The sequence below is a fragment of the Macaca fascicularis genome, chromosome 10, assembly GCF_037993035.2.
Source record: "Macaca fascicularis isolate 582-1 chromosome 10, T2T-MFA8v1.1".
Lineage (NCBI taxonomy): Eukaryota > Metazoa > Chordata > Mammalia > Primates > Cercopithecidae > Macaca > Macaca fascicularis.
Window position 1 is genome coordinate 10313488 of NC_088384.1, and position 27806 is coordinate 10341293.

General features: G+C 50.4%; 2 protein-coding genes across 18 annotated transcripts in view; one reads left to right on the forward strand and one right to left on the reverse strand.

Annotated features, from left to right (window-relative positions):
• ZC3H7B (zinc finger CCCH-type containing 7B) overlaps positions 1–1433 on the reverse strand; it is a 62038-nt gene extending 60605 nt beyond the window's left edge. For all 9 annotated transcript variants that reach the window (XR_012418690.1, XM_074003670.1, XM_045363547.3 and 6 more), the window contains exon 1: positions 1203–1433. The gene's annotated coding sequence lies outside the window, so the exon portion shown is untranslated. The remainder of the gene's footprint in view (positions 1–1202) is intronic.
• Positions 319–27806, forward strand: part of RANGAP1 (Ran GTPase activating protein 1) — a 54233-nt gene continuing 26745 nt past the window's right edge. For 2 of the 9 annotated variants that reach the window (XR_012418698.1, XM_065521734.2), the window contains exons 1-4: positions 12836–13068; positions 13918–14042; positions 17631–17780; positions 24479–24606. Coding sequence is in view for 5 of the 9 variants with exons in the window: in XM_065521734.2 (XP_065377806.1) it covers positions 14030–14042; positions 17631–17780; positions 24479–24606 (291 nt within the window). In the remaining 4 variants the exon portion in view is untranslated. Of the gene's footprint in view, positions 939–12835; positions 13509–13917; positions 14043–17500; positions 17781–24478; positions 24607–27806 lie in introns of those variants that run through there. The other 7 variants (XR_012418697.1, XM_015457137.4, XR_012418695.1 and 4 more) reach the window with 4 other exon arrangements.

Genomic DNA, 27806 nt, shown 5'->3' on the forward strand with positions numbered 1-27806 from the left:
CAGGCTGAACTGCAGATGCTGAAGAATATGGCAAGAAGTTGGGGTTCAAAGTCTGATGCCAAAGCTAGCAACCCGAGAAATAAAACCGCTGACCACCAGCTCCCCACTCAGGCCCAGTCCCCTTTCGAGCCCCCAGACTCCCCACGCAGGGCCCTAGCCCCCTAGTCTTCCCCCTCAATTCCCTGTTGGCAACACGGCCATCGGGTTCTATCAGAGTGAGCTGTATTTATATGATTATTTTTCCCCCTGGGAAAACGGCTTTGTCTGTGAAAGTCCCCCCAACCAGGCGCCTTATAAACACCCAAAACAGACAGAGTTAAGGAGAAAGGAGGGGAAAGGAGGAGGGAGCAAGCCCGGAGGGGGGCCCCCAGGCTCACTGCGGGCAGGATGGGGGTATAAGGCCGGGGTCGGCGGCTCCCAGGCCCCCAGCCCCGTCAGGGCGCCCCCTCCCCAGACGCCAGAGCTGGGATCCGCAGCCCCCTAGCACTCCCTGGACTGCCGCTGGCCTCCCACAGGCCTCGGAGTCCACAGACTGATCCTGCGACCGGAAACGCCCCCCTGCCCAGCAGGCCCAGACCGCGCCCCCCTGTCCTGCCGCCCCCTTCCCGCGGGCCCGGCTGCAGGCCCCGGATCCCCGGGCTCGCGTGGACGCCGCAGCCGAAAGGGGCGGCCCGTCGGGCGGCCCCGCTCCCCGGCCCTCGACGCGGCCCCTCCAACTGCGGGTGCTGCGGGGCCAAGGCGAACACAAAAGGAAGGGGGGCCCTGCCAGTGACGCCCCTGCCAGCCCCCGAGACCCTCTGCGCGGGGTCGGCAAAGCATCCGGGCGCCCCAGAAGCTCCGGACGCCGAAGAGAGAGGCCCCACGAAAATTTCAAGACACCTCCTGGGGGCTGCAGGGGCGGCCGAGTCTCCCCAGCGCCAGGTGCCCCCGGCCGCACGGTAACTTTGAAACTTTGGGGCAGGGCATGGGGACCGGGATCCCCAAAAAGGAGGAAGGAAATGGGGGTTTAGAGACGATTTATTTTTTGCAAAATCCCACTTTCCAGGTGGCCCAGCGCGCGGCCCCGGCCTGGACAGGGCTCTCCGCGCCTCTTCCCCAGCCCAGCCCGGCCCGGGCGTCCCCGAACCCTCGCGCGCGGGCGGCCCCGGACGCGGTGGCCCCGACCTCTGCCCCGCGGGGCTCGGGCCGCGCCAAGCACTTACCTCCGCCGGGCTGCGCTCCCCGCGGGCCTGCGCCGAGCCCGATAAATGGTATGCTATGACTAGAGGTATGATTACGTTATTATTATTAGTAATAATAAGAGTAAATGTTATTTAATTACGGGCGGCCGCATCCTGCTCCCGGCGCCGCCGCCCCGGCAGCTCCGTCCATGTGGCTCTGGAGCGCTTTACTTTCATTTCCAGCCCCTCGGCCGGCCGCTCGCGGCAGCACCCGCTGGAGGCACCGTCTCCCTGCAGCTCTTCCTCCTCGGGTCCTAGAGAGCGCGGCTCCCGTCGCCTCGCCGCGCCCGGGGTGGGCGGCGCGGGCTGCGCACCTGGGGAGAAGGGGGTGGGCGAGTCGGAGAAGCCCCATTCCCCGTCGAAAGCTCAAGCCTGGAATTCACCTTTATTTTCTTTAAAAGTGTCCTGCCTTTTAGGGGGGTTTCCTGTGGCAGTTCTGCATTTCTGGGCTAATGCTGCTCAAACCCAGCGCCTCCGCCCTTCCCCATCTGTGTCAAAAGCCCCCCCTCCGGCTTCCAGGTGCTTTCATGAAAGGCTGCCCAAAACCCTTCTCACAGATGGGAACTGGAGACACAAAAGAAAATCAGGACCTCGCTTGGCTGGAGTTTTATGTATAGGATGTTAAAAAATATTGAATGACACTTGTTAAAGAGTATAAGGCCGACTTTATTGGCATCATGATGGATGTAGGGACCACTGCAGTGGGTTTTGCAGTCGCGGAGAGTATTTGGGCTCAATTCAGAATTCAGCATGGGCAATGGGAATTTATAAGGAAGGAGCAAGGCCACTGATTGAGGGCCAATGCATAGGAAACTGCATCAGAGATAAAAGAGGATTCTGGCGTAAACCCATCTAACAAGATTCTGGCTGAAGACAGGCCAAGGTGATCACACATCACCTGAGGGATTGTGGAGAATGAGGAACCTGATTAGATATTGACAATCAGGGCTGGGTGCAGTGGCTCACGCCTGTAATCTCAGCACTTTGGGAGGCCGAGACGGGCGGATCACCTGAGGTCAGGAGTTCAAGACCAGCCTAGCCAACGTGGTGAAACCCCGTCTCTACAAAAATACCAAAATTAGCCAGGCTTAGTGGTGGGTGCCTGTAATCCCAGCTATTCAGGAGGCTGAGGCAGAAGGATCACTTGAACCCCAGAGGTGGAGGTTGCAGTGAGCCAAGATTGTGCCGTTGTACTCCAGCCTGGGAGACACAGTGAGACTCCATCTCAAAAAATAATAATAATAATAAAAAGATATTGACAATCAGGTTTGGAGAATGGGGGAGTCTAGCTAAACCAACTTAGCAGGATTCTTACCAAAAGTGGACAGTGTGGCCCAGGGGCAGTGGCTCACACCTGTAATCCCGGCACTTTGGGAGGTTTAGGCAGGAGGATCACTTGAGCCCAGGAGTTCAAGACCAGCCTGGGCAACATAGTGAGACCCCATCTCTACAAAAAATTAAAGAATTAGCTGGCATGCGCCTGTAGTCCCAGCTACTCTGGAGGCTGAGGCAGGAGGATCACTTGAGGCCAGGAGTTTGAGGCTGCAGTGAGTGATGATCATGCCACCTGCACTCCAGCCAGGGTAAGAGAGCAAGGCCCTGTCCCTAAAAACAAAACAAAAAACTGGACAATGTAAAGATGAACACAGAAGTCCAAAAGTCAAGGCCTAGTTGAAAAGTTCAGGGGAGCCTAGAGTTTAGTCAAGGAGAGAATCTTTGCCAGGGATATTTCTAGAAAGGATTTGAGGCTGCTTAGAAGGCCTACTAGGTAAGGGGAGATTAACCAGACAGACCAGCTATGCATATCCATGATACTGCCTCAGGACTGGTGAAGAGCCTACATTTGAATCCATAGCTCATGATCCAAAGAGTGTTCATTTATCACTACCTGCCCCATTAATTCCTGGAGGACTCTCTCAAGAGTTCTTTCAGATTTCCTTCTTAATCCTCTTCATTTTACACACATGCACACATACACACATGTGTATGTATTTTTAATTTATTTCAGATCAGCTGTGAGCTTGGCAGACTTTATCTTTACAAATGTTATCTCTTCCACAAGCATTTGTGCCAGACACAATCTTAGGAACTGGGGATATAACAGTGAACCAAATTTTAAATATTTAAATGCACTGTGGTAAGTTCTAGGAGAGACAAGAACCCGGAGCTGTGTTTACCTTTTTTTTTTTGAGACAGGATCTGACTCTCTTGCGCAGGCTGGAGGATAGTAGCATGATTATGGCTCACTGCAGCCTCCAGCTGTCCAGCTCCTGGGCTTAAATGATCCTCTGGCCTCAGCCTCCCAAGTAGCTGAGACCACAGGTACACATCCCTACACCTGGCTAATTTTTAAAATTTTTTGTAGAGATAGGGTCTCATGTTGTCCAGTCTGGTCTCCATCTCCTGGACTCGAGTGATCCTCCTCCTACCTCGGCCTCCCAAAGTGCTGGGATTATAGGTGGCTGACAGCTGTAATCCCAGCACTTCAGGAGGCTGAGGTGGGAAGATTCCTTGAGCTCAGGAGTTCTAGACCAGCCTTGGCAACACAGTGAGATTCCATCTCTCTTTTTTTTTTTTTTTTTTTTTTGAGCAAGGTCTCACTTTGTCACCCAGGCTGGAGTGCAGTGGCACAATCCTGGATCCCTGCAACCTCTGCCTCCCGGGTTCAAGCGATTCTCATGCCACAGCCTCCTGAGTAGCTGGGATTACAGGAATGTGCCACCCTGCCCAGCTAAGTTTTTTGCATTTTTTTAAAATGGAGATGGAGTTTTGCAATGTCAGCCAGGCTGGTCTTGAACTCCTGGCCTCAAATGATACACCCACCTTGGCCTCCCAAAGCGCTGGGATTACAGGCACGAGCCACCACACCCAGTCTGTGAGATCCTATCTCTAGAAAAAATCAAAAAATTAGTGAGGTGTAGTGACACAGGTGTGTGTTTCCAGCTACTTAGGAGGCTGAGGTGGGAGGCTTGCTTGAGCCCAGGAGACTGAGGCTGCAGTGAGCCGTGATTGCACCACTGCACTCCAGCCTGGGCGACAGAGCAAGACCCTGCCAAAAAAAAAAGAAAAAAGAAAGCCTCTGGCATGAAGAAGGTAGATGCTTTTGTCCAGATCTGAAAACAGAATTCAGTGGCCATCAGACATTTCTGCTGTTTAGTGGGAAATCAACCCTTAAGACACCTGGGATAGATGCAAGATCATGGGCTAGAGGCAGTGAGAGGCTGCGCCTGGCAATTTAGGGAGGCTGGATGGTGTGGTGCTTATGTCACTAAGGCAATTATTAGGAGGACCAAGGTCCCCAGCCCTGCCACTCGCTGGCTGTGTGACCCTGGCAAACTAGCAGTATCAATTTCTTCATTTGTAAGATAAGGATCAGGAAACTGCATCCACATAAAGTTTGACTTAAGGATTTTAATGAAATACGAGCGTGGTGGCTCACGCCTGTAGTCCCAGCACTTTGAGAGGCCAAGGTGCGAGGCTTGCTTGAGTCAGGAGTTCGAGACCAGCCTGGCCAACATGGTGAAACCCTGTCTCTACTAAAAATACAAAAATTAGCCAGGCATGGTGATTCAGTGCGCCTGTAGTCTCAGCTACTCAGGAAGCTGAGGCAGGAGAATCCCTTGAACCCTGGAAGAGGAGGTTGCAGTGAGCTGAGATTGTACCCCTGCGCTCCAGCCTGGGCGACAAAGACTCCATCTAAAAAAAAAAATGGCAGGGGGTGGGGGATTATAATGAATAATGTCTGTAAACCATGTAGTGAAGGCCGAATAAATATAAATGTCAGGCTGGGCATGGTGGCTCACTTTGGGAGGCTGAGGTGGGCGAATTACCTGATGTCAGGAGTTCGAGACCAGGCTAGCCAATGTGGTGAAACCCCATCTCTACTAAAAATACAAAAATTAGCTGGGTGTGGTGGTGGGCACCTGTAATTCCAGCTACTCGGGAGATTGAGGCAGGAGAATCGCTTGAACCCGTGAGGTGGAGGTTGAAGTGAGCCGAGATTACACCATTGTACTCTAGCCTGGGCAACAAGAGCAAAACTCTGTCCCAAAATAAAATAAAATTTTATATATATATACATATGTGTGTGTGTGTGTGTGTCAGTTCACACACCCCCTAGGCAGTTTACAATGAAACACCCTTGACAACTTATCACATTTACCACCATGGTTATCATTCTCATTTCATCGATGAGGATGCTGAGGCCAGTTGGATTGCTGCATTTTGCCTCAAGTGAACTAGGTGGCAAATGGTCTGGTGATTCCACCACCCCAGGTTGCTGGTGAAATAACGAACACATATCCTTGAAGAGGACTGTCCATCATTCAATGGGGATTCAGCGGGACACCAGCCTCCTATCTCTTCAAGTTGGTACCAACTTGTTCAATTGTTTGGGCTGCCTATGATGGTAAAGGGGTCTTTATTCCAAGACCCCAACCAGAGGTGAGGAGGCTTGGAGAAAAGGACTGAAAGGAGGCTGGGAGCGGTGGCTCACACCTGTAATCCCAAAACTGGGAGACCAAGGTGGGTGGATCACCTGAGGTCAGGAGTTTGAGAACAGCCTGGCCAATGTGGTGAAACCCCGTCTCTACTGAAAATACAAAAATTAGCCGGGCATGGTGGCACATGCTTATAGTCCCAGCTACTTGGGAGGCTGAGGCAGGAGAATTGCTTGAACCTGGGAAGTAAAGGTTGCAATGAGCCGAGATCGCGCCACTGCACTCCAGCCTGGGTGGCAGAGCGAGACTCCATCTCAAAAAAAAAAATTCGTATGTTGAATCTCTAATCCCTAATTTGATGGTATTAGGAGGTGGGGACTTTGGGAGATAATTAGGTCATGAAAATGGAGCCCTGATGAATGGAATTAGTGCTCTTATAAGAGACACTGGGGAGATGATCTCTCTCTCTGCCAGGTGAGGATACAGCAAGAAAGCAGCCATCTATAAACCAGAAAGGCGGCCCTCACCAACAACCTGACCATGCTGGGACCCTGGTCTTGGACTTCCAGCCCCCAGATCAGTGAGATGGCTACTGCTTAAGCCATCCAGTCTATGGTATTTGTCATGCAGCCTGAGGTGACTAAGACCGGGGTAATATGAGCACTGTACTCGATGGGGCATGGTGGCTTACCCAAAATCCCAACACTAGGAGGCCGAAGTGGGCAGATCACTTGAGCCCAGGAGTTTGAGACCAGCCTGACCAACATGGAGAAACCCCGTCTCTACTAAAAATACAAAATTAGCCGGGCATGGTGGCATGTGCCTGTAATCCCAGCTACTCAGGAGGCTGAGGCAGGAGAATCACTTGGACCCGGGAGGCAGAGGTTGCGGTGAGCCGACATCATGCCATTGCACTCCAGCCTGGGCAACAAGAGCGAAACTCTGTCTGAAAAAATAAATAAATAAATAAAAATAAATTTAAAAATAAATTAAAAGTAAAATAAAATAAAAATACGAAAAGTAGCCAGGCATCGTGGCACATGCCTGTAATCCCAGCTACTCAGGAGGCTGAAGCAGGAGAATCTCTTGAACCCAGAAGGCAGAGGTTCAAGAGAACCTCCTCTCAGTAAGCCAAGATTGCACCACTGCATCCCAGACTGGGAGACAGAGTGAGACTCCACCAAAAAAAAAAAAAAAGGAATTATTATTTTTTTAAGATTGGAGTCTCACTCTGTCAATGCGGCTGGAGTGCTGTGGTGTGATCTTGGCTCACTGCAATCTCCACCTCCTGGGTTCAAGCGATTCTCCTGCCTAGGCCTCCCAAGTAGCTGGGACCACAGGCACGTGCCACCATGTCCAGCTAATTTTTTTTTTTTTTTAGTAGAGACCATATCGGTCAGGCTGGTCTTGAACTTCTGACCTTGTGATCTGCCCACCTCGGCCTCCCAAAGTGCTAGGATTACAGGCTTGAGCCGCCGTGCCCGGCCGATGAAGGAATTATTAAAAGAGAAGATAATCTGCCAGAAACCGTTTGGTACTGGGAAATCCTCCATAAATATTAGAGCAGAATGTAAGCTCCTCCATAGACACCATCCTTTTCAATCCTTTTCAATCTCTTTCATCACTGGATTTTCAGGAGCTGGAATGGCGCCTGTTGGAACATAGATGTTTGATAACTATTTGTAGAACAAATGAATTATTTTAATGATATTTCTCAAAGTTAAAAAAATAGTTTGCTCTAGTGGGAAGTCCCTGGCTTGAGCCCTGAGAAAGATGTAGTTCAAGTGTCCTTCATAGATGATGCAGCCAACCCACTCCCGCCAGTGGAGGGGACCCTCAGGGAGGCTGCCTTGCCCTGCAGGTGGGCTGACCCATCTCTCTCCAGGGGCCACAGGTGAGCACCCCATTGGGTGTTGGGAATATCTCTCCACATTCCTCACATGTCTGGCATACTTTAGCCATTTGTTTTTGATCTGACTAAATAGCAAGTCAGCAGCCTTGGTCTGTTTTCAGGAATCCAACATAAATATTATTATTTATTCCATTTACAATTGGCAATTAAGTTTGTTTTCAGGCACCAGAATGGAATTTAAAACACTCAGTTAAGTAAACCAGACTAATCAGAGGCAGCCTGCTTTTGTCTTGGAAACATTCTTTACAAAAACAACAAAAGAAGCCTGCACTGTTAACAGAGAAAGGCCTGGAACACTCTCTGCTTCTCCTGATTCCCCCTTAAACTCACCTCACACTCACGAGTGAAGTGTGTATGTTGAAAACAACCACAGAAGGCCAGAAATGGTGGCTCACACCTGTAATCCCAGCACTTTGGGAGGCCGAGGTGGGTGGATCTCCTGAGGTCAGGAGTTCTAGACTGGCCTGGCCAACACAGTGAAACCCCATCTCTACTAAAAATACAAAAATTAGCTGGGCATGGTGGTAGCCACCTGTAATCCCAGCTACTCAGGAGGCTCAGGCAGGAGAATCGCTTGAACCCGGGAGGCAGAGGATGCAGTGAGCCGAGATCGTGCCATTGCACTCCAGCCTGGGCCACAGAGCAAGACTCCGTCTCAAAAATAATAATAATAATAAAAAATAAAATAATAATAATAGAAAAGGACCCTAGAGACCTGGCTTCTATTCTCTTTCTCTTTCTCTCTCTCTCTCTCCTTTTTTCTTCGAGACAGGGTCTTTTTCTGTCATTCAGGCTGGAGTGCAGTGGCCTGACCATGGCTCACTTCAACCAACCTCCACCTTCTGGGCTCAAGGATCCTCCTGCATCAGCCTCCCTGGTAGCTGGGACTCCAAGTATGTACCACCATGTCTGGCTAATTGTTTTTTTGTTTTTTTTTTTTTTTGGAGACGGAGTCTCGCTCTGTTGCCAAGGCTGGAGTGCAGTGGCCGGATCTCAGCTCACTGCAAGCTCCGCCTCCCGGGTCTACGCCATTCTCCTGCCTCAGCCTCCCGAGTAGCTGGGACTACAGGCGCCCGCCACCTCGCCCGGCTAGTTTTTTGTATTTTTTAGTAGAGACGGGGTTTCACTGTGTTAGCCAGGATGGTCTCGATCTCCTGACCTCGTGATCCGCCCGTCTCGGCCTCCCAAAGTGCTGGGATTACAGGCTTGAGCCACCGCACCCGGCCTGGCTAATTGTTTTTAATAGAGACAGGGTCTCACTATGTTGCCCAGGCTGGTCTCAAATCCTGGGCTCTAGCAGTCTTCCTGCCTTGGCCTCCCAAAGTGCTTGCATTACAGCTGGTTGTGAGCCACCGTGCCCAGCCTTGTCTCATGTGTAAGTCAAACTGTAACTTGGGCCTGAGTTCTTCATTTGTTGAAATAAGGAACAAGATAGTCTTGGATGACACCATCCATTTGTCAAAGACTATGGTTATACTTCTTGGGCCAGGCAGACGAGCTCTCAGGTGATAACTTGAAAGAGAGAAAGCTGTAAAAAGGGCTGGAAGGAGAAAGCGAGAAGATAAGTAGTGTGTTGCTTGGAAACAGTGATTTTTTTTTTTTTTTTTTTTTTTTTTTTTTTTTTTGAGGCAGAATTTTGCTTTTGTTGCCTAGGCTGGAGTGCAATGGCCTGATCTTGGCTTACTGCAACCTCCGCCTCTCAGGTTCAAGAGATTCTCCTGCCCCAGCCTCCCGAGTAGCTGGGATTACAGGTATCCGCCACCATGCCCAGCTAATTTTTTGTATTTTTAGTAGAGACGGGGTTTCACCATGTTGGCCAGGCTGATCTCGAACTCCTGACCTCAGGTGATCCACCCACCTCGGCCTCCCAAAGTGCTGGGATTACAGGCATGAGCCACCGTGCCTGGCCAGAAACAGTGATGATTCTTGATTCTCCTGACTTGCTGGGCACCCTTGGGCAAACTCCCTGTTCCTTTTCAAACCCCAGTCTCCCCATTTGTAAAGAGGTTTAAGATAGAATCAGGAGGCCGGGCGCGGTGGCTCAAGCCTGTAATCCCAGCACTTTGGGAGGCCGAGATGGGTGGATCACAAGGTCAGGAGATTGAGACCATCCTGGCTAACACGGTGAAACCCCGTCTCTACTAAAAATAGAAAAAACTAGCCGGGCGAGGTAGCGGGCGCCTGTAGTCCCAGCTACTCGGGAGGCTGAGGCAGGAGAATGGCGTGAACCCGGGAGGCGGAGCTTGCAGTGAGCCGAGATCGCGCCACTGCACTCCAGCCTGGGCGACAGAGCAAGACTCCGTCTCAAAAAAAAAAAAAAAAAGATAGAATCAGGAGGCCGGGCACGGTGGCTCACGCCTGTAATCCCAGCACTTTGGAAGGCCGAGTAGGCGGATCACCAGGTCAGGAGTTTGAGACCATCCTGGCCAATATGGTGAAACCCCATCTCTACTAAAAATACAAAAATTAGCCGGGCGTGGTGGCATGTACCTGTAGTCCCAGCTACTCCGGAGGCTGAGGCAGGAGAATCGCTTGAACCTGGGAGGCGGAGCTTGCAGTGAGCTGAGATCGCACCACTGCACTCCAGCCTGAGCAACAGAGCGAGACTGTATCTCAAAAAAAAAAAAAAAAATCAGGATACAGGAGTGACATAATCCAGATTGCTAGGGGGTGCTGTCAGGCTGAGTTTGTGATTTTTAGCTTCGAACGTGAACACCTTCAGGCAGAACATCCACTCTCCAACTCCCCACGAATCCCCCCAAGCCCCGCCAAGCCCCATGACTTCCTGTTACCTCCTAGGCCTTGAAGGCCACTGAATTTCTGGTGTCTAAGAATTCCCTTCCAGTTCTGAAAATCCCAAGACCCATCAGCTAAGATGTTCCCCTGCCCACCTTCCTCTTCCCTTTGGGAGGTCTCTGTGCGCAGGCCAAGGAAAGTCTCAAGAAGTAAACTTGGAAAAGGGAGGCTGCAGATCACCCCAAGGAAAATCCAGACTGATTTGATCAGTCCTAGCTGGAAGCAGCACAGGAATAGCATGAGGCCTATGACTCATTTTAAGCAAACATCCGGTAATCCGACTGGTATCTGGTTCAAATGGGGAAACCTCAAGCACCTATGACAGGCCAGGCCCAGAGAAGATGCTGCCTAGATGGATACAGCGCCTCCTCCCGAGACCCTCCCAGGCTGAGGAGGAAACGCCAAGAACAGTGTTAACTCTATCCAAGAGCCCCAGAGCCCCAGGCCAATTGCTGTGGGGCTTTGCATCTTGCTGTGGGCACCTGCCGGAGGGAAAGACTCATGAAGTAGCATTTGACATGGGCCTTGTAGAAGAGGGAAGGTGGAAAGAGGATCCACATCTCAGGAACTTTGAGAACTGGGAGAGTTACACTCTGTCTAGAACTTCAGTTTTCTCATCTCTGTGCTAGGAAGGGTGGTAATGATGCCCACTTCCCTTTTGGTGGTGAAGATTAAATGAGCTGTGTGTAAAAAGATATGGCATGATCTGTTTATTCATTTATTTATTTTGAGATGGAGTCTTGCTCTGTTGCCCAGGCTGGAGTACAATGGCACGATCTTGGCTCACTGCAACCTCTGCCTCTCGGGTTCAAGCAATTCTCCTGCCTCAGCCTCCTGAGTAGCTGGGATTCCAGGCATGCATCACCATGCCCGGCTAAGTTTGTATTTTTAGTAGAGGCGGGTTTCTCCATGTTGGTCAGGATGGTCTCAAACTCCTGACCTCAGGTTATCCGCCCGCCTCTGCCTCCCAAAGTGCTGGGATTACAGGCATGAGCCACCGCGCCCAGCCTGCATGATCTGTTTAACTTTTTTTTTTTTTTTTTTAAGTTTTTGAGACAAGGTCTTGCTCTGTCACCAGGGCTGAAATGCAGTGGTGCGATCATGGCTCACTGCAGCCTCAAGCTCCCAGGCTCGAGATCCTCCTGCCTCAGTCCCTTAGCTGAGACTACAGGCATGCACCATCACGTCCAACTCATTTTTGTATTTTTTGTCGAGACAGGGTTTGACTATGTTGCCCAGGCTGGTCTCGAACTCTCTCGCCTATAATCCCAACACTTTGGGAGGCCGAGATGGGCAACAAGAGTGAAACTCCGTCTCAAAAAAAAAAAAAAAAAAACGCTGTTTGTGTTTTTATGCTTAAATTCACACCTGCAGAAAAGTTGCAAAAAGGTTCAAATAACTCCCATATCCTTCAACTAGATTAACTAACATTTTGCCACATTTGTGTCTCTGCTTTCTCTATGTATATGTGTATTTCTTAACCATAAAGGTTGCTGACATCATGTCCTTTTTGTCCCTAATTATTTCATCTCTTTTTCCCCAAGAACAAGGGCAGTCTCTTACATAACCCTGTACCATAATCGAAATTAATAAATTTAACATTGATACAATACTATTATCTAATATACAGTCAAATTTTGCTGTTTCAGTATTGTCCTTTATAGCAATCCCCACCCAGGATCCGATCCAGGACCATGTATTGCATTCAGTTGTCTTTTTCGTTTCCTGTAATCGGCAACAGTTTCTTAGTTTTTCTTTGTCTAACATAATACAAACATTTCGGGAAGGGTACAGATCCGTTATTCTGTACCATGTCCCTCAGCTTGGGTTTCTCGTGATTAGGCTAAGGTTGTAGACCGGACGGTGACGCCGTGTTTTTCTCAGTGCATCACACAGAAAGCGTGCGATGAATGTCAGCTTGTCCTGCTGCTGATGTTAACGTGGCCGTTCAAGCGGTGTCTGCAGTTTCTCTACGATAGTTACTATTTCCCCTTTTTAATTATCAGGTAATTTGTGCATATTTATGTGGAAGGCTTCGAATGCCCTTTCAGTTTCATGGGACGGAAAAGAGCACTTTATCTGGGCAAATGGATACCTGTGTCTTGCGGAAGAGACCCAGCAGCCAGCAGTACCTGTGTCAACAAAGTTACGCGAACAAAACCTTTCCGGAAGAGCTGAGGGACCTGGGTGCAACGCATTCTGGGAATTGTAGTCTCTGGGTGCTTCCCGGCTGAACACCGCCCTGCGGTCTCTGCGAGAAAGACCCAGAAGCCGCCAGGGGAGGGCGAAGAGGAGGGCGGTGAGGACGCTCTGCGCGCGGTGCGCCATGGGACGGGTAGTTCACGGCGCGCGCCCTGTCGCGCCCCCAGCTGGGGAACGGGACTACCCTACCCGAGAGGCCGCGCGTGCGGGGCGAGGGCAAGCCGGCCGGGGCCTCGAACAAATCAAATCGAAGCAAAGAAACTGCCGGCTTTCAAAATCCTCCTCCTCCGCCATCATCCGCCGCGGTGCGGAGAGCAGGTGGTGCTAAGCGCGTGAGGCCCCGAGCGCGAGAGAGCTGACAGACAAGCCAGCTGGACATCTGGACCGCTGGACCTGGAGGTGGCGACCCCGGCCTGACCCGGACCCTAAATCCGTCCCCGCCCCACCGGGCGGAGGCGCGTGCTCGGTTACCCCCACGCGGCGGCGCCGCCTGTTTACGGTAGAGTCAGGGTCCCTTTCCTTTCACAGTCACCTGCCTGGAAGAGGGGTGGGGGCGAGGAGGGCGTGGCGCCCCAGTGCACCTTCTGCCTGCCCCCTCGGCCTTCTTCACTAAGTCTTCGATGGCCGAGCGCCCCGGGGTGGCGGTGAGAGTGGGGTTGTTGGGCGGCGCTGGCTTCTTTCACAAATGGGGAAACCGAGGCTTAAAGGGCGTCTGACTCGCCGGAGCAGCTCAGCCTGCAGCTGCTAGCAGTGGCGTCTCATATTAGCATCGTTGTCAACCGGAGGCGGTGCGAGTCCGCCGGGGATTCCAGATGGGTCTCCCGCGCCGCCCGCCTGTCATTTGCGGCCTGTATTCGCGAGTCGCTCCCGCGGCGCCGCCTCCCAGCAGGCCCACGCCAACGGGGGGCCCGGGCTGGCGCCGCTGTCCCTGGAATCGATGTGAGTCACTGCTGACGCTTTGCAGGAGCATGCATCTCACCTCAGAAAGTCTCCGACGCTGCTGCGGAGCGGGGAGAGGATATTTCTTTATTAACCCTTTGCTTTTGCTCTGGTGCTGACCCTTTGCTGACCTTGGACAAATCAATTCACGTTTCTGTGCTCCAGTTTCTTGGTCTATAAAGTGTGTGTGGAGGAGTGCATCTCCTTGTCTGGCTCTCTCTTGGACTGAGGAATAGGCCCCCTTTCAGCTGAGAAGTTCTGTCCCTATTCTATTTGGAGGTTTCACCAACACCTTTTACCCTCAAATTGTCCCATCTCAGAACTGCAAGAGATGCTGGGGTTTCAGGTTAATTTTTTGTTGGTTTTTCTTTAATTTTTTTTTTTTTTTTTTTTTTTTTTATCTTTTTAGAGACAGGATCTCCCTCTGTCATCCAGGCTGGAGTGTAGTGGAACAATCACCGCTGAACTGCAGCCTTGGCTTCCTGGGCTCATGCGATCCTCCCACCTCAACTTCCCAACTCATGGGGACTACAGGTGCCATCACACCTGGCTAATTTTTAAATTTTTCTTTGGGGACAGGGTCTCATTCTGTTGCCCAGACTTGTCTCGAACTCCTGGTCTAAAGTGATCTTCCCGCCTAGCCTCCCAAAGTGTTGTAATTACAGGTGTGAGCCACTGCACTGGGCTGGTTTCTCGTTAATTTTTTTTTTGAAACAGGGTCTCCAGAAGTGCAGTAGCAAGCTCTCATCGCACTGCAGCCTCCACCTCCAGGGCTCAAGTGATCCTCCCACTTTACCCCCCAAGTAGCTGGGACTGCAGGCACCCGCCACCACACCCAGCTAGTTTTTGTATTTTTAATGGAGACGGTTTCAGCACATACCCAGGCTGGTTTCTAACTCCTGGGCTCAGTCGATCCACCCACCTCAGCCTCTGGAAATGCTGGGATTACAAGAGTGAGCCATTGCACCCGACTCTGGTTAATTTTTTTTTTTTTGAGACGGAGTTTCACTCTTGTTGCCCAGGCTAGAGTGCAATGCCACGATCTCGGCTTGCCTCAACATCTGCCTCCTGGGTTCAAGTGATTCTCCTGCCTCAGCCTCCTGAGTAGCTGGGATTACAGGCATGTGCCACCACGCCCAGTTAATTTTGTATTTTTGGTGGAGACGGGTTTCACCATGTTGGCCAGGCTGGTCTCGAACTCCCGACCTCAGATGATCTGCCCGCCTCAGCCTCCCAAAATGCTGGGATTATAGGCGTGAGCCACCGCACCTGGCTTGGTTAATTTTTAGGCAGTTTCAACTGGTCATTTCTTGAGCACCTTCTGAATGCCAGGCTCTGTGTGGCAAGTAGAGTGATCCTGTCAAAACATAGGTCAAATGACATCTGTCTCTGCTAGAAACTTCAGTGACTTTCCTTGTCACTTATAGCGAAAGCCACTGTTCTTCCAATGGCCTTTATGACTTGGGCCGCTTGTTAACTCTCTCGTCTCTTAACTCCTTTTTTTCCTGTCTCTCTGTGCTTCAGCCTCGCTGGCCCTATTGCAGTTCCTCCAACCCTCTGCCCGTACAAGAGCCATTGAATTTGCTATTCCCTTTGCAGGAATCGTGTTCCCCCAGATGTGTGCATGGCCCAATCCCTGACATCTTTATTTAACTATTTCCTAATAATGCCTTTTTGTTGTTGTTGTTTGTTTGTTTTGAGACAGAGTCTTGCTCTGTCACCCAGGCTGGAGTGCAGTGGTGTGATCTTGGCTCACTGCAACCTCTGCCTCCTGGGTTCAAGCAATTCTCCTGCCTCAACCTCCCGAGTAGCTGGGACTACAGACACACACCACCATGCCCAACTAATTTTTGTATTTTAGTAGAGACGAGGTTTCACCATGTTGGCCTGGCTGGTCTTGAACTCCTGACCTTGTGATCCACCTGCCTTGGTCTCCCAAAGTGCTGGGATTACAGCCGTGAGCCACCACTCCCACGCCCCCCCTTTTTAAAATCACATACTAAATGTGTCATTTAGCACACATGCTTCAAGAGGTCAAGGTTTCTGTTTCCTTTGCTGCTATACTTCTGTTACCTGGAACAATATCCAGCACACAGTAATACTCAAATGTTTTGTTGAATGAATGAGTGGACACCTTACCCAGAATAATAATTCATGCTTATTGATAAAGACATAGACAAACCAGGGTGATAAGTTTGAACCCAGAGGAAGCCTAGGGGTGGCAGGATTCAGGGTATCACATCTGTATCTGAGAATGAGGAGGCTGTAGGAGGAGGCCTTTTGGATAGCACCCCCTAGTTCTGCCCCTCATATCTGCTTCCTTGGTCTGTCCTGATTACTTGCTGTTTCTCCTCTTTTTTTGGAGCATCTCACAGACACATTTATTCATACCACAAAGTGAACACTATACAAGTATGTAGTGATGTTCCACGTTCCCGTCTAATATAGCTGGCTTCAGTTGTCAGGCAGTACACGAGAGACGTTTAATCTCACATGTACTCCAAGTAAAGCTGGAGTACCATGAGTAGGCGCAGGAGTTCTTAAAGGTTTACTTGTTGTTTTAAAAATTCTCATTTATTGGCCGGGCAAGGTGGCTCACGCCTGTAATCCTAGCACTTTGGGAGGCCGAGGTGGGCAGATCACGAGGTCAGGAGATTGAGACCATCCTGGCTAACATGGTGAAACCTCCTCGTCTCTACTAAAAATACAAAAAAATTAGCTGGACATGGTAGCGGGTGCCTGTAATCCCAGCTACTCAGGAGGCTGATTCAGGAGAATGGCATGAACCCGGGAGATGGAGCTTGCAGTGAGCCGAGATTGCGCCACTGTGCTCCAGCCTGGGTGGCTGAGCGAGACTCCATCTCAAAAAAAAAAAAAAATTCTTTAATTTATTTAGTTACTTTTAGAGATAGAGTCTCCCGATGTTGCCCAGGCTGGAGTGCAGTGGCACAGTCATAGCTTACTGTAGCTTTGAACTTCTGGGCTCAAGTGATCCTCCTGCCTCAGGCTCTCCAGTAGATGGGACTGACTACAGGCATGTGCCACCACATCCAGCTAATTTTTATTTTTATTTTATTTTTTTGAGACAGGGTTTTACTCTGTCACCCAGGCTAGAGTGCAGTGGTGAGATCATGGCTCACTGTAGCCTCTGTCTCCTGGGCTCAAGCATCCTCCCACCTCAGCCTCCCCAGTAGCTGGGATTACAGGTGCACACCACCATCCCCCGCTAATTTTGTTTATTTATTTATTTTAATAGAGATGGAATTTTGCCATGTTACCCAGCTTGAGCTGCTGGGCTCAAGCAATCTTCCCGCCACAGCTTCCCAATGTGTGGGATTACAGGTGTGAGCCACTGCACCTGGCCAGCTTTACTTCTTTTACCAGCGCTCCTGACTTTATAAACAGTGAGGCTCATCAACCCCATTTCCAACCAGATCCCCTGGTAAACTTGGGTATAGTAGGGCTTCATGGGTGGCAGCCCTGTCCCTGTCCTATTATGATGGTAGCTGTTGTGATGTGGCAATCTCTGATCTAGAAAACCCTGAGAGGCCACTGTGGCCTGCCTAGTCTCCCGGCCAGGGTTGAAACCAGACGTGCAGTGGGGCTGACCCCTGTGCCCCACCCCAGAGTCATGCCAGTGTGGGTGTGGGGCATTCTCTGGGATGAATGATCGGGATCCCATAGCCATCTGTGTCCTGTTTGAGGAATGTGACCCTCAAGCAGAGAGCAGCCAAGATGCTCAAGCAGGTGTGTGCTCGGGCCAGACTCTGCAGCCTTTGGTTTGGGACTTGACTGCCATTCACTGACGGGGTCCAGGAAATGGGCAGCTCACATGGCATTGCTGGGCATCCCAGCTGCAGCGGTTTGGCAGAGGAGGACTTGTAATGAGATGGTAGCTCCTTATAGGCTAAAACATGATTTTTCTGTTCTCTTACTACCTCCTGCACCTTCTGGAACTGTTCATTCTCTGATGCTGTTTTCCTTTCTTCCAGTGGTTTAGCTGTAGGGTCTCCATAGCAGGGGAGGTACGGTCAGACTCCTGAGATGACTATGTCCTACCCTGCCCCCCAACCGGGGGCCCCAGGAGACTCCTTTTTCTTATTGCAACTTCGGCCTCTTCAGTCTGCAGATCTCCAGGGGAGCCCACCAGCCTAGTCAGCATGGCCTCGGAAGACATTGCCAAGCTGGCAGAGACACTGGCCAAGACTCAGGTGGCCGGGGGACAGCTGAGTTTCAAGGGCAAGAGCCTCAAACTCAACACTGCAGAAGATGGTGAGTTTCTGGAAGTTGCGCACTGGTGTGTCCAGGGGAGGAAAGGGAGTGTACTGAACTCTTACTGGTTGTCAGGCTCTTTCTGCTACATTGTCTCCATTATTTGTCCCAGAAGCTCTGTTAGGTATCATTGACCCCCTTCTAACAATGAGGCTCAGAGATCATTTGCCCATGTGCAAGCTCCCCTGTGCTTTGCATGTTTGCAGTGGGCATCCCTTTGTGCCCTGTCCTTTCTTTCTCAGGAGGGGATGGTAGGTAATGAGGGGCCACAGTTAGTGCCAGTCCCAAGATACAGCCTCTGACTCTGACTTCACATCTGGTGTTCTCCCACCCCTGCCCTTTACTCTCATGATCTCAGGCAGGCCTGGCAATAGGTGCAGCTTTCCCCAGAGCTGAGGCTGTGTTGGAGCTGCATTAAAACAACCTGGGCCCTCTTGGGAGATGCTGGTTCATGCAGCCAGATGTACCTGGGAGAGGGATGGCTGTCTGTGTGTATACAGGTACTGTAACCACAGAAAACTAGGAACCAGAGCGCAGACCCTATCTTTTCATCCCTTGTCAAGGCTTCGCTGCCAATGACCAACCCTGAATCCCCTGGCACCAGCAAATGAAGGCGCCTGTGTCAAGTGAGGCCTCCTGGGATTCTGGCCCAACCAGGGGAACTGGTTTGGACATGCCTGGTTGTCATGTTGTGTAGGCAGCCTTGTTCCCCCCAGGTCAGAGGCTGCTTGAGTCCTTGGGTAGCTGGGAGCGTGGTGACACATGTTCCTAACATCTTCATAAGGCCTTAACATTTATAGACTTCCTCCCTGTGCGTTTATCACTTTTTTTTTTTTTTTTTTGAGACGGAGTCTGGCTCTGTCACCCAGTTAGAGTGCAGTGGCACGATCTCAGCTTACTGCAAACCTCTGCCCTCCTGGTTTCAAGCGATTCTCCTGCCTCAGTCTCCTGAGTAGCTGGGATTACAGGCATGTGCCACCATACCCGGTTAATTTTTGTATTTTTAGTAGAGACAGATTTTTGCCATATTGGTCAGGATGCTCTTGAACTCCTGACCTCAGGTGATCTGCCTGCCTTGGCCTCCCAAAGTGTTAGGATTACAGGCGTGAGCCACTGTGCCCGGCCTTTTTTTTTTTTTTTTTTTTTTTTTTTTTTTTTTTTTAGATGAGTCTCGCTGTGTCACCCAGGCTGGAGTGTAGTGGTACGATCTTGGCTCATTGCAACCTCTGTCTCCCAGGTTCAAGTGATTCTCCTGCCTCAGCCTCCCAAGTAGCTGGGACTACAGGCTCACACCATCACGCCTGGCTAATTTTTTTTTTTTTTTTTGAGACATAGTCTTGCTCTGTTGCCCAGGCTGGAGTGCAGTGGTGCGATCTCAGCTCACTTTAACCTCTGCTTCTTGGGTTCAAGCAATTCTCATGCCTCAGCCTGCTGGGTGGGTACCTGGGACTACAGGTATGTACCACCATGTCCAGCTAATTTTCTTTTTTTGTGTTTTAGTAGAGATGGGGTTTTACCATGTTGGACAGGCTGGTCTTGAACTCCTGACCTCAGGTGATTCACTCACCTCAGCCCCCAAAGTGCTGGGATTACAGGCGTGAGCCACTGTGCCTGACCTTCAGCCTAGTTTTGTATTTTTTTTATTTCTTTTTTTTTTTTTTTTTTGAGACAGTCTTGCTTTGTCACCCAGGCTAGAGTGCAGTGGTGCGATCTCAGCTCACTACAAGCTCTGCCTCCCGGATTCATGCCATTCTCCTGCCTCAGCCTCCCGAGTAGCTGGGACTACAGGCGCCTACCACCACGCCCGGCTAATTTTTTTGTATTTTTAGTAGAGATGGGGTTTCACCATGTTAGCCAAGATGGTCTTGATCTCCTGACCTCGTGATCTGCCCGCGTCGGCCTCCCAAAATGCTGGGATTACAGGCATAAGCCACCATGCCCGGCCCCCTATTTTTGTTTTTTTTTTTTTTTTTCTTTTTGAGACAGAGTCTTGCTCTGTTACCCAGGCTGGAGTGTAGTGGCGCGATCTCAGCTCGCTGCAAGCTCCGCCTCCGAGTTCACACCATTCTCCTGCCTCAGCCTCCCAGATAGCTGGGACTACAGGCACCCACCACCATGCCCAGCTAATTTTTTGTATTTTTAGTAGAGATGAAGTTTTACCGTGTTAGCCAGGACGGTCTTGATCTCCTGACCTCATGGTCCTCCCACCTTGGCCTCCCAAAGTGCTGGGATTACAGGCATGAACCACCGCGCCCGGCCTATTTTTGTATTTTTAATAGAGACGGGATTTTGCCATGTTGGCCAGGCTGGTCTCAAATTCTTGACCTCAGGTGATCCGCCCACTTTGACCTTGTTTATCACTTTTGATGCTTGCATCACCCTTGTGGGAGATAAATAGGAATGTTGCTGTTTTATAAATGAGAAAAAAGGATTTAGGAAACTTAAGTAACTTGGCCAAGGTCATACATTTGATAAATAGCAGAGCTAGGACTTTCACAGAGGTCCAGTGAAATCCCTATTCCTGTGCTTCTAATTAGACACTGAGCTCCGTTTAGGAAACATGGATTTGATACTAAATGCCATTTATTGAATACTGTGTCAGATAAGGGTATTAAGTGCCAGATAAGTAGTATCTCAGTTTATCTTCACAAAATCCCTTGAGATGGATTGTATTTCCATTTTGCAGATTGGAAAACTGAGGTTTAGGGAGGTGGTAAGACATGCCTAAGGGCACAGCTTTAATGAGTGGAGCTGGGATTAGAACTCAAGTTTGGGCCAAGTGCAGTGGCTCACGCCTGTAATCCCAGCACTTTGGGAGGCTGAGATGGGCAGATCACCTGAGGTCAGGAGTTCCAGACCAGCCTGGCCAACATGGAGAAAGCCTGTCTTTACTAAAAATACAAAAATTAGCCAGGCGTGGTGGTGTACACCTGTAATCCCAGCTACTCTTGGAAGGCTGAGGCAGGAGAATTGCTTGAACCTGGGAGGTGGAGGTTGTAGTGAGCCGAGATTGGGTCACTGTACTCCAGTCTCAGTGACAGAACGAGACTATCTAAAAAAAAGAAAAAAGAAAACTCGAGTTTGACTGGCGCTGAAATTCATCCAGTTAACTTATTTGCTCTCCCAGCACAGGCTGGATGTGGTGTCTCCCATTTTGTAAGTCCCCAGGGGTGCCCGGCTTACCCAGCCCCTAAGAAGCAGCAAATCTGGAATAGGAATGATGTACCCAGGTAACTAATTGAAGGCAAAATGTGAATATACTCTGTGAAAAGGCTCTGGGAAGTAAGGCAGGGAGAGGCCTCACTTTTACCTTAAGAGCACCCAGGAAGTCTTTTTCATCCCTTGCCAAGGCTTGGCTGGCACTGACCAACCCTGAATCCCCTGGCATCTGGAAGTGAAGGTACCTGCATCAGTGAGGCATCCTTGGGTTCTGGCCCAACCAGGGAAACTTGGCCCAGCTTGGACAACTTCTTAGGGAATACCTAATAGGTTGTAAGTCCTTTCTCAAGACCCTTCTTGGCCAGTAGGTCAAGTTCAAACTTTATCTCCCATACCCATCTTTGTCTCTTCCCTCCCACATGTCACCCTACTCCATCCTGTACCAGCCAGACTCAGCTTTTTGCTTCATGTAAGATGGTTTTGTTCAGATTATACAATTAATGCAGGTTTATTATAGAATACAGAAACATTCAAAGAACAGGGAAAAAATATATTCTCACTTTCATATAACCCCAGGGATATAACAACTGTTAATTTCAGGGCATTTTATTTCTAGCGCATAGTCTTTTTTTTTTTTTTTATCATTGAGACACACTCTCGCTCTGTAGCCCAGCCTGAAGTGCAGTGACAAGATCTCGCTTACTGCTACCTCCGCCTCCTGGGTCCCGATTCAAGCAATTGTGCCTCAGCCTCCCGAGCAGCTGGGATTACAGGCATGCGCCACCATGCCCAGCTAATTTTTTTATTTTTAGTAGAGATGGGGTTTCATCATGTTGGCTAGGCTGGTCTTGAACTCCTAACCTCATGATCTGCCTACCTCGGCCTCCCAAAGTGGTGGGATTACAGGTGTGAGCCACTGCGCCCAGCCTAGTCTTTTTTTTTTTTTTTTTTTCCCTGAACGTATCTGAGTTCATTTTTTTTTGTTTGTTTTTGAAACGGAGTTTTGCTGCTGCCCATGCTTTAGCGCAATATCTTGATCTCGGCTCACTGCAACCTCTGCCTCCCAGGTTCAAGCAATTCTCCTGTCTCAGCCTCCCCAGTAGCTGGGATTACAGGCACATGGCAGCATGCCCGGCTGATTTTTGTAGTTTTAGTCAGAGACAGGATTTCATCATATTGGACAGGGTGGTCTCAAACTCTTAACCTCAGGTGATCTGCCTGCCTCGGCCTCCCAAAGTGCTGGGATTACAGGTGTAAGCCACCACACCCGACCCATTTTTTTTTTTTTTTTTTTTTGGAGACGGAGTCTCGCTCTGTTGCCCAGGCTGGAGTGCAGTGGCCGGATCTCAGCTCACTGCAAGCTCCGCCTCCCGGGTCTACGCCATTCTCCTGCCTCAGCCTCCCGAGTAGCTGGGACTACAGGCGCCCGCCACCTCACCCGGCTAGTTTTTTGTATTTTTTAGTAGAGACGGGGTTTCACTGTGTTAGCCAGGATGGTCTCGATCTCCTGACCTTGTGATCCGCCCGTCTCGGCCTCCCAAAGTGCTGGGATTACAGGCTTGAGCCACCGCGCCCGGCAGCCATTTTGTTTTTAATTGGGATTATAGATCTTTGAAAAGTTGTTGTATAACCTGATATATTGAGAACATTTTACTCCAAGTAGTGGAAGAACACACAATCACCCATTATCCTACCAGCTAGAGAGAACTGCTGTAACATTTGGTTTCTATGTTTCTGGACCTTGTTTTATGCATATGTGTGCATGTGTGTTTATATGTGAATGCATACGTTTTTAAAGAGTGATCAGACCAAATGCTTGAGTAACCTAATTTTTCACTTACTGCTATAACAGTTTTTTCCAAGTCAAAAACACCTGTGTCTTACATAGCAGTGCTAGTGTAACTATTTGTGTAACATGCCACAGTGAACCTCTATCCTCCTCTCTGTCTTCCTGTCTGTCTCTTTTGTTTGTTTGTTTGTTTTGTTTTGAGAGGGCAATGTCTTGCTCTGTCCCCCCAGCTGGAGTGCTCTGGCATGGTCATGGCTCACTGCAGCCTCAACTTCTAAGGGTCAGCTGATCCTCTCACCTCAGCCTCCCAAGTAGCTGAGACTACAGGTGCATGCCACCATACCAGGCCTTTTTTTTTTTTTTTTTTTTTCTTGAGACAGAGTCTTGCTCTGTTGCCCAGGCTGGAGTGCAGTGTTGTGATCTCAGCTCACTGCAACCTCTGCCTCCCAGGTTCAGGTGATTCTCCTGCCTCAACCTCCTGAGTAACTGGGATTACAGGCACGTGCCATACGCCCAGCTAATTTTGGTATTTTTAGTAAAGATGGGGTTTCACTATGTTTGTCAGGCTGGTCTTGAACTCTTGACCTTGTGATCCGCCGCCTTGGCCTCCCAAAATGCTGGGATTACAGGCGTTTACCACCGCGCCTGACTTTTTTTTTTTTTTTTTTTTTTTAAGTTGGAGTCTTGCTCTATCTCCCAGGCTGGAGGGCAGTGACACGATCTTGGCTCACTGCACCCTCCTCCTCCCAGGTTCAAGACATGCTCCTGCCTCAGCCTCCCAAGTAGTTGGGATTACAAACACCCACCAACATGCCCAGCTAATTTTTGTTTTGTTTTTTGTTTTTTTGAGACGGAGTCTTGCTCTGTCACCCAGGCTGGAGTGCAGTGGCTGGATCTCAGCTCACTGCAAGCTCCGCCTCCCGGGTTTACGCCATTCTCCTGCCTCAGCCTCCCGAGTAGCTGGGACTACAGGCGCCCGCCACCTCGCCCGGCTAGTTTTTTGTATTTTTTAGTAGAGACGGGGTTTCACCGTGTTAGCCGGGATCGTCTCTCGATCTCCTGACCTCGTGATCCACCCATCTCGGCCTCCCAAAGTGCTGGGATTACAGGCTTGAGCCACCGCGCCCGGCCTAATTTTTGTATTTTTAGTAGAGACAGTGTTTCACCATGTTGCCCAGGCTAGTCTTAAACTCCTGGGCTCAAGCAATCCACCTGCCTTAGCCTCCCAAAGTACTGGAATTACAGGCGTGAGCCACTGCGCTGGGCCTTCTGTCTTCTCTTGATGGACATTTAGGTGGTTTGGAATGTTTCATCACAATAAAATAGTACAGTAGTGAGCAAACACCCCCCACATAAATCATTTAACAATGAAGGCCTTTGTGCCATCGTGCCTGCTGGCCCTCTGGCTTGGGTGCCGTTTCTCTGCTTGACCTGGTACACTGCCCATCTTTGGAGGCTCCACACACACCACCCACTTGGCAAAGTCTTCTTTGCTGTGAGCCGCCAGTTGCTCTTTTCCCTCGGCTCCCAAGCCTCTCTACATGCCTGATTTAAACACTCATTACAGACAAATCATCTGCATAGCTCTGTACTCTGGACCGTGAGCCTGTCTGATTCTCTGTAAGCCAGGGCTCGTCACACAGTAGGTGCACCATAAACTGTTGAGTGGCAAGGTGGTTGCCAGCCTCTCTCCTACCTTAGCTGTTTGTGATTCCAAAAGCCTAAAGTTCTGTTCTTTGGTCCCTGGCAGCTAAAGATGTGATTAAAGAGATTGAAGACTTTGACAGCTTGGAGGCTCTGCGTCTGGAAGGCAACACAGTGGGCGTGGAAGCAGCCAGGGTCATCGCCAAGGCCTTAGAGAAGAAGTCGGAGTTGAAGGTGAGCAGAGTGGGGCGAACAGGCCCAGGCTGGTTTGAACAAGCTTCTGTTCACACTTCCACAACCCCTGCCTGTGTCCAATCTCTTCCAGGCCCCTGCCTGTGTAGCTGTCCCCCAAGCAGCTCCTCTTCCTCTGGCCTCCCCAGGGCACACAGCATTGGCTAGGGACCCTCTTCCTGTAGTCAGCAGACCCTGAGAGGGTGTTAGGGGTGCAGGAGGATTATTGGAGTGACACCTGTGAAAGATAAAGTAGGGAGAGCCTTTTGCTCACAATGTAGATATGTCACATATGAGGTTGGAAGGTTGCAGAAATAACCAGCAGGAGCCTCTGACTGTGAGGCTGCTCTGACCGACCCACCCTTTGGGAGTTTCAGAGCAAAGACTGCCCATGAAAGGAGTCTCATGTTGGGCAGAAGTGGCCAGGCCTCAGCTCAAATGCTGCAGCGATAGGAAGGTGCCATAGCCGGAGACAGCCAGCTCCCTACGCTCCTCGCAACAGAGGCAAGTTCTCTTTTTTTGATTTTTGAGACGGAGTCTCACTCTGTCACCCAGGCTGCAGTTCAGTGGTACCATCTCGGCTCACTGCAACCTCTGCCTCCCGGGTTCAAGCGATTCTCCTGCTTCAGGCTCCCAAGTAGCTGGGATTACAGGCTCCCACCAGGACTCCGGCTAATTTTTTTGTATTTTTAGTAAAGGTGGGGTTTCACTGTGTTAGCCAGGATGGTTTTGCTCTCCTGACCTTGTGATCTGCCCGCCTCGGCCTCCCAAAGTGCTGGGATTATAGGCGTGAGCCACTGCTCCGGCCTTTTTTTTTTTTTTGATATGGAGTCTCACACTGTCACCCGGGCTGGTGTGCAGTGGTGCAATCTCGGCTTGCTGCAACCTCCGCCTCCCAGGTTCAAGTGATTCTCCTGCCTCAGCCTGCCAAGTAGCTAGGATTACATGTGCCCACCACCACGCTGAGCTAATTTTTTGTATTTTTAGTAGAGACAGGGTTTCACTTTGTTGGCCAGGCTGGTCTCAAACTCCTGACCTTGTGATTTGTCTGCCTCGGCCTCCCAAAGTGCTGGGATTACAGGCGTGAGCCACCGCACCTGGCTGGCAAGTTCTCTTGAAGGTTAGATCCAAGTGGTGCCCTCCTTGGCCAACACAAAGGGCAAGTCAGATTATTCTAGCCCCGTGTTCCCCAAACGGGTTCCACTAAACACCAGTCTTTTGATACGCTCTGTGAGAAAAGCAAGAGTGTCATGTTCAAAGCGTTGGGAGATGTCACTGGGTATTCCCCTCTTTGAAATCCCAAAGTCATGAAGGAGAGAGACCAGAGTTCCAGAATGGCATTGTCTCTTCGTATGTGCAGGGCTAGGGTTGGGCTGGGCTCTTTTGCATGTCATTGCCTGCTCACAGCAACCAGGGAAGAGACTGGGTTGAGTCTCCATTTATAAGTCAAGGGAACTGAGGCTCAGAGGGGCTCATTAAATAGCCACGATCAGCCGGGCATGATGGCTCACAGCTGTAATCCCAGCACTCTGGGAGGCCAAGGCCCAGAAGTTCGAGACCAGCTTGGACCACATGGTGAAACCCCATCTCTACAAAAAGTACAAGGATGGTTAGCCCAGCATGGTGGTGTGCACCTATGGTCCCAGCTCCTTGGGAGGCTGAGATGGGAGGATTGCTTGAGCCTGGGAGGCAGTGGTTTCAGTGAGCCAAGATTGCACCACTACTCTCTAGCCTGAGTGGCAGAGCGAGACCCTGTCTCATAAAAAAAGAAAAAAGCCAGGCGTGGTGGGTCACGCATGTACTCCCAGCATTCTGGGAGGCCGAGGCAGGCAGATCATGAGGTCAAGAGATCAAGACCATCCTGGCCAACATGATGAAACCCCGTCTCTACTCAAGATACAAAAATTAGCTGGGTGTGGTGGCATGTGCCTGTAGTCCCAGCTACTCGGGAGGCTGAGGCAGGAGAATCGCTCGAAACCGGGAGGCAGAGGTTGCAGTGAGCCAAGATCGCGCCACTGCACTCCAGCCTAGCAACAGAGCAAGACTCTGTCTCAAAAAAAAAGAAAAAAAAAAAATAGAGATGTGGCCAAGCCACACATCCACACTCCCGAGATCAGTGTTCTCTCTGTGGCCCCACTTTCTGCAGGAGAAGGAATACGGGGGTGGAGGCCATGAGAGGATTTGCCCCAGAAGGGCCTGCCTGCTAGTTTACAAAATGACACTGCATATTTGTTTCCTTAGGAAGGTCATGGTCAAGTTAACCACCAAGACAGTGATTGTTTCTGCTCTCCTGCCTGGGGCCTGTACTTTCCCTGAGCATAAGTTGGGATGTTTTCCAACCAAAGAACTCAGAACTCGGCCCTCCCCGAGACCTGTGAAGAACAGGAACGGCGGAGGAGCCATGGGTCTGAAGGCTCCAGGACTCAGCAGGAGCTGAGCTTGCGTTCGGCACATGGGATCAAGCCCTAACAGCACCACCTTTTTTTGCCGTATGTGGCCTTGCCCTGCATGCAGCTCTGAGGCTGGGCTCTTATGAAATAGGAGATGGAGCCCTTCCTCCTTCCTCAGAGGTTGTCCTGGGAGAGCATGGCCGGTAGGAGTGCTGCATGCACCTTCCCACCTGGTGCAGATGCAGTGGCTCGAGTAAATCACTGCACCCCACCTCCCAAGCCCTCCTCTGTGCAGGAAGCAGCCCAGGGCAGGGACAGGGTGGGAGCTACCCTTGATGGCCTAGTGTTCTGGGCCTAGTGCTGAGCCAGAGGTGTTCTCTCCCCTACTGTAGCAGTGTACAAGTGAGGAGTGAGGTCTTGACGGGCGAGAGAAGTGCAGCCCGGAGTCACACAACCAGGGGTAGGCTGAGGTGGTGTCAGCCCAATCTTTTTTTTTTTTTTTTTTTTTTTAAGAGACGAGTTTCACGCCATTGCCCAGGCTGTAGTGCAGTGGCATGATCATAGCTCACTGCAGCCTTGAACTCCCAGGCTCAAGTGATCCTTCCATCTCAGCCCCCTAAGTAGCTGGGACCATGTGTGTGCCACAATGTCCAGCTAATTTTTTTTCATTTCTTTTCTTTACTTCTTATTATTTTTTTAATGATGGGGTCTTGCTCTGTTGCCCAGTCTGATCTTGATCTCCTAGACTCAAGCAGTCTTCCCACTTTGGCCTTCCAAAGTGCTGGGATTATAAGCGTGAGCCAATGTGCCCAG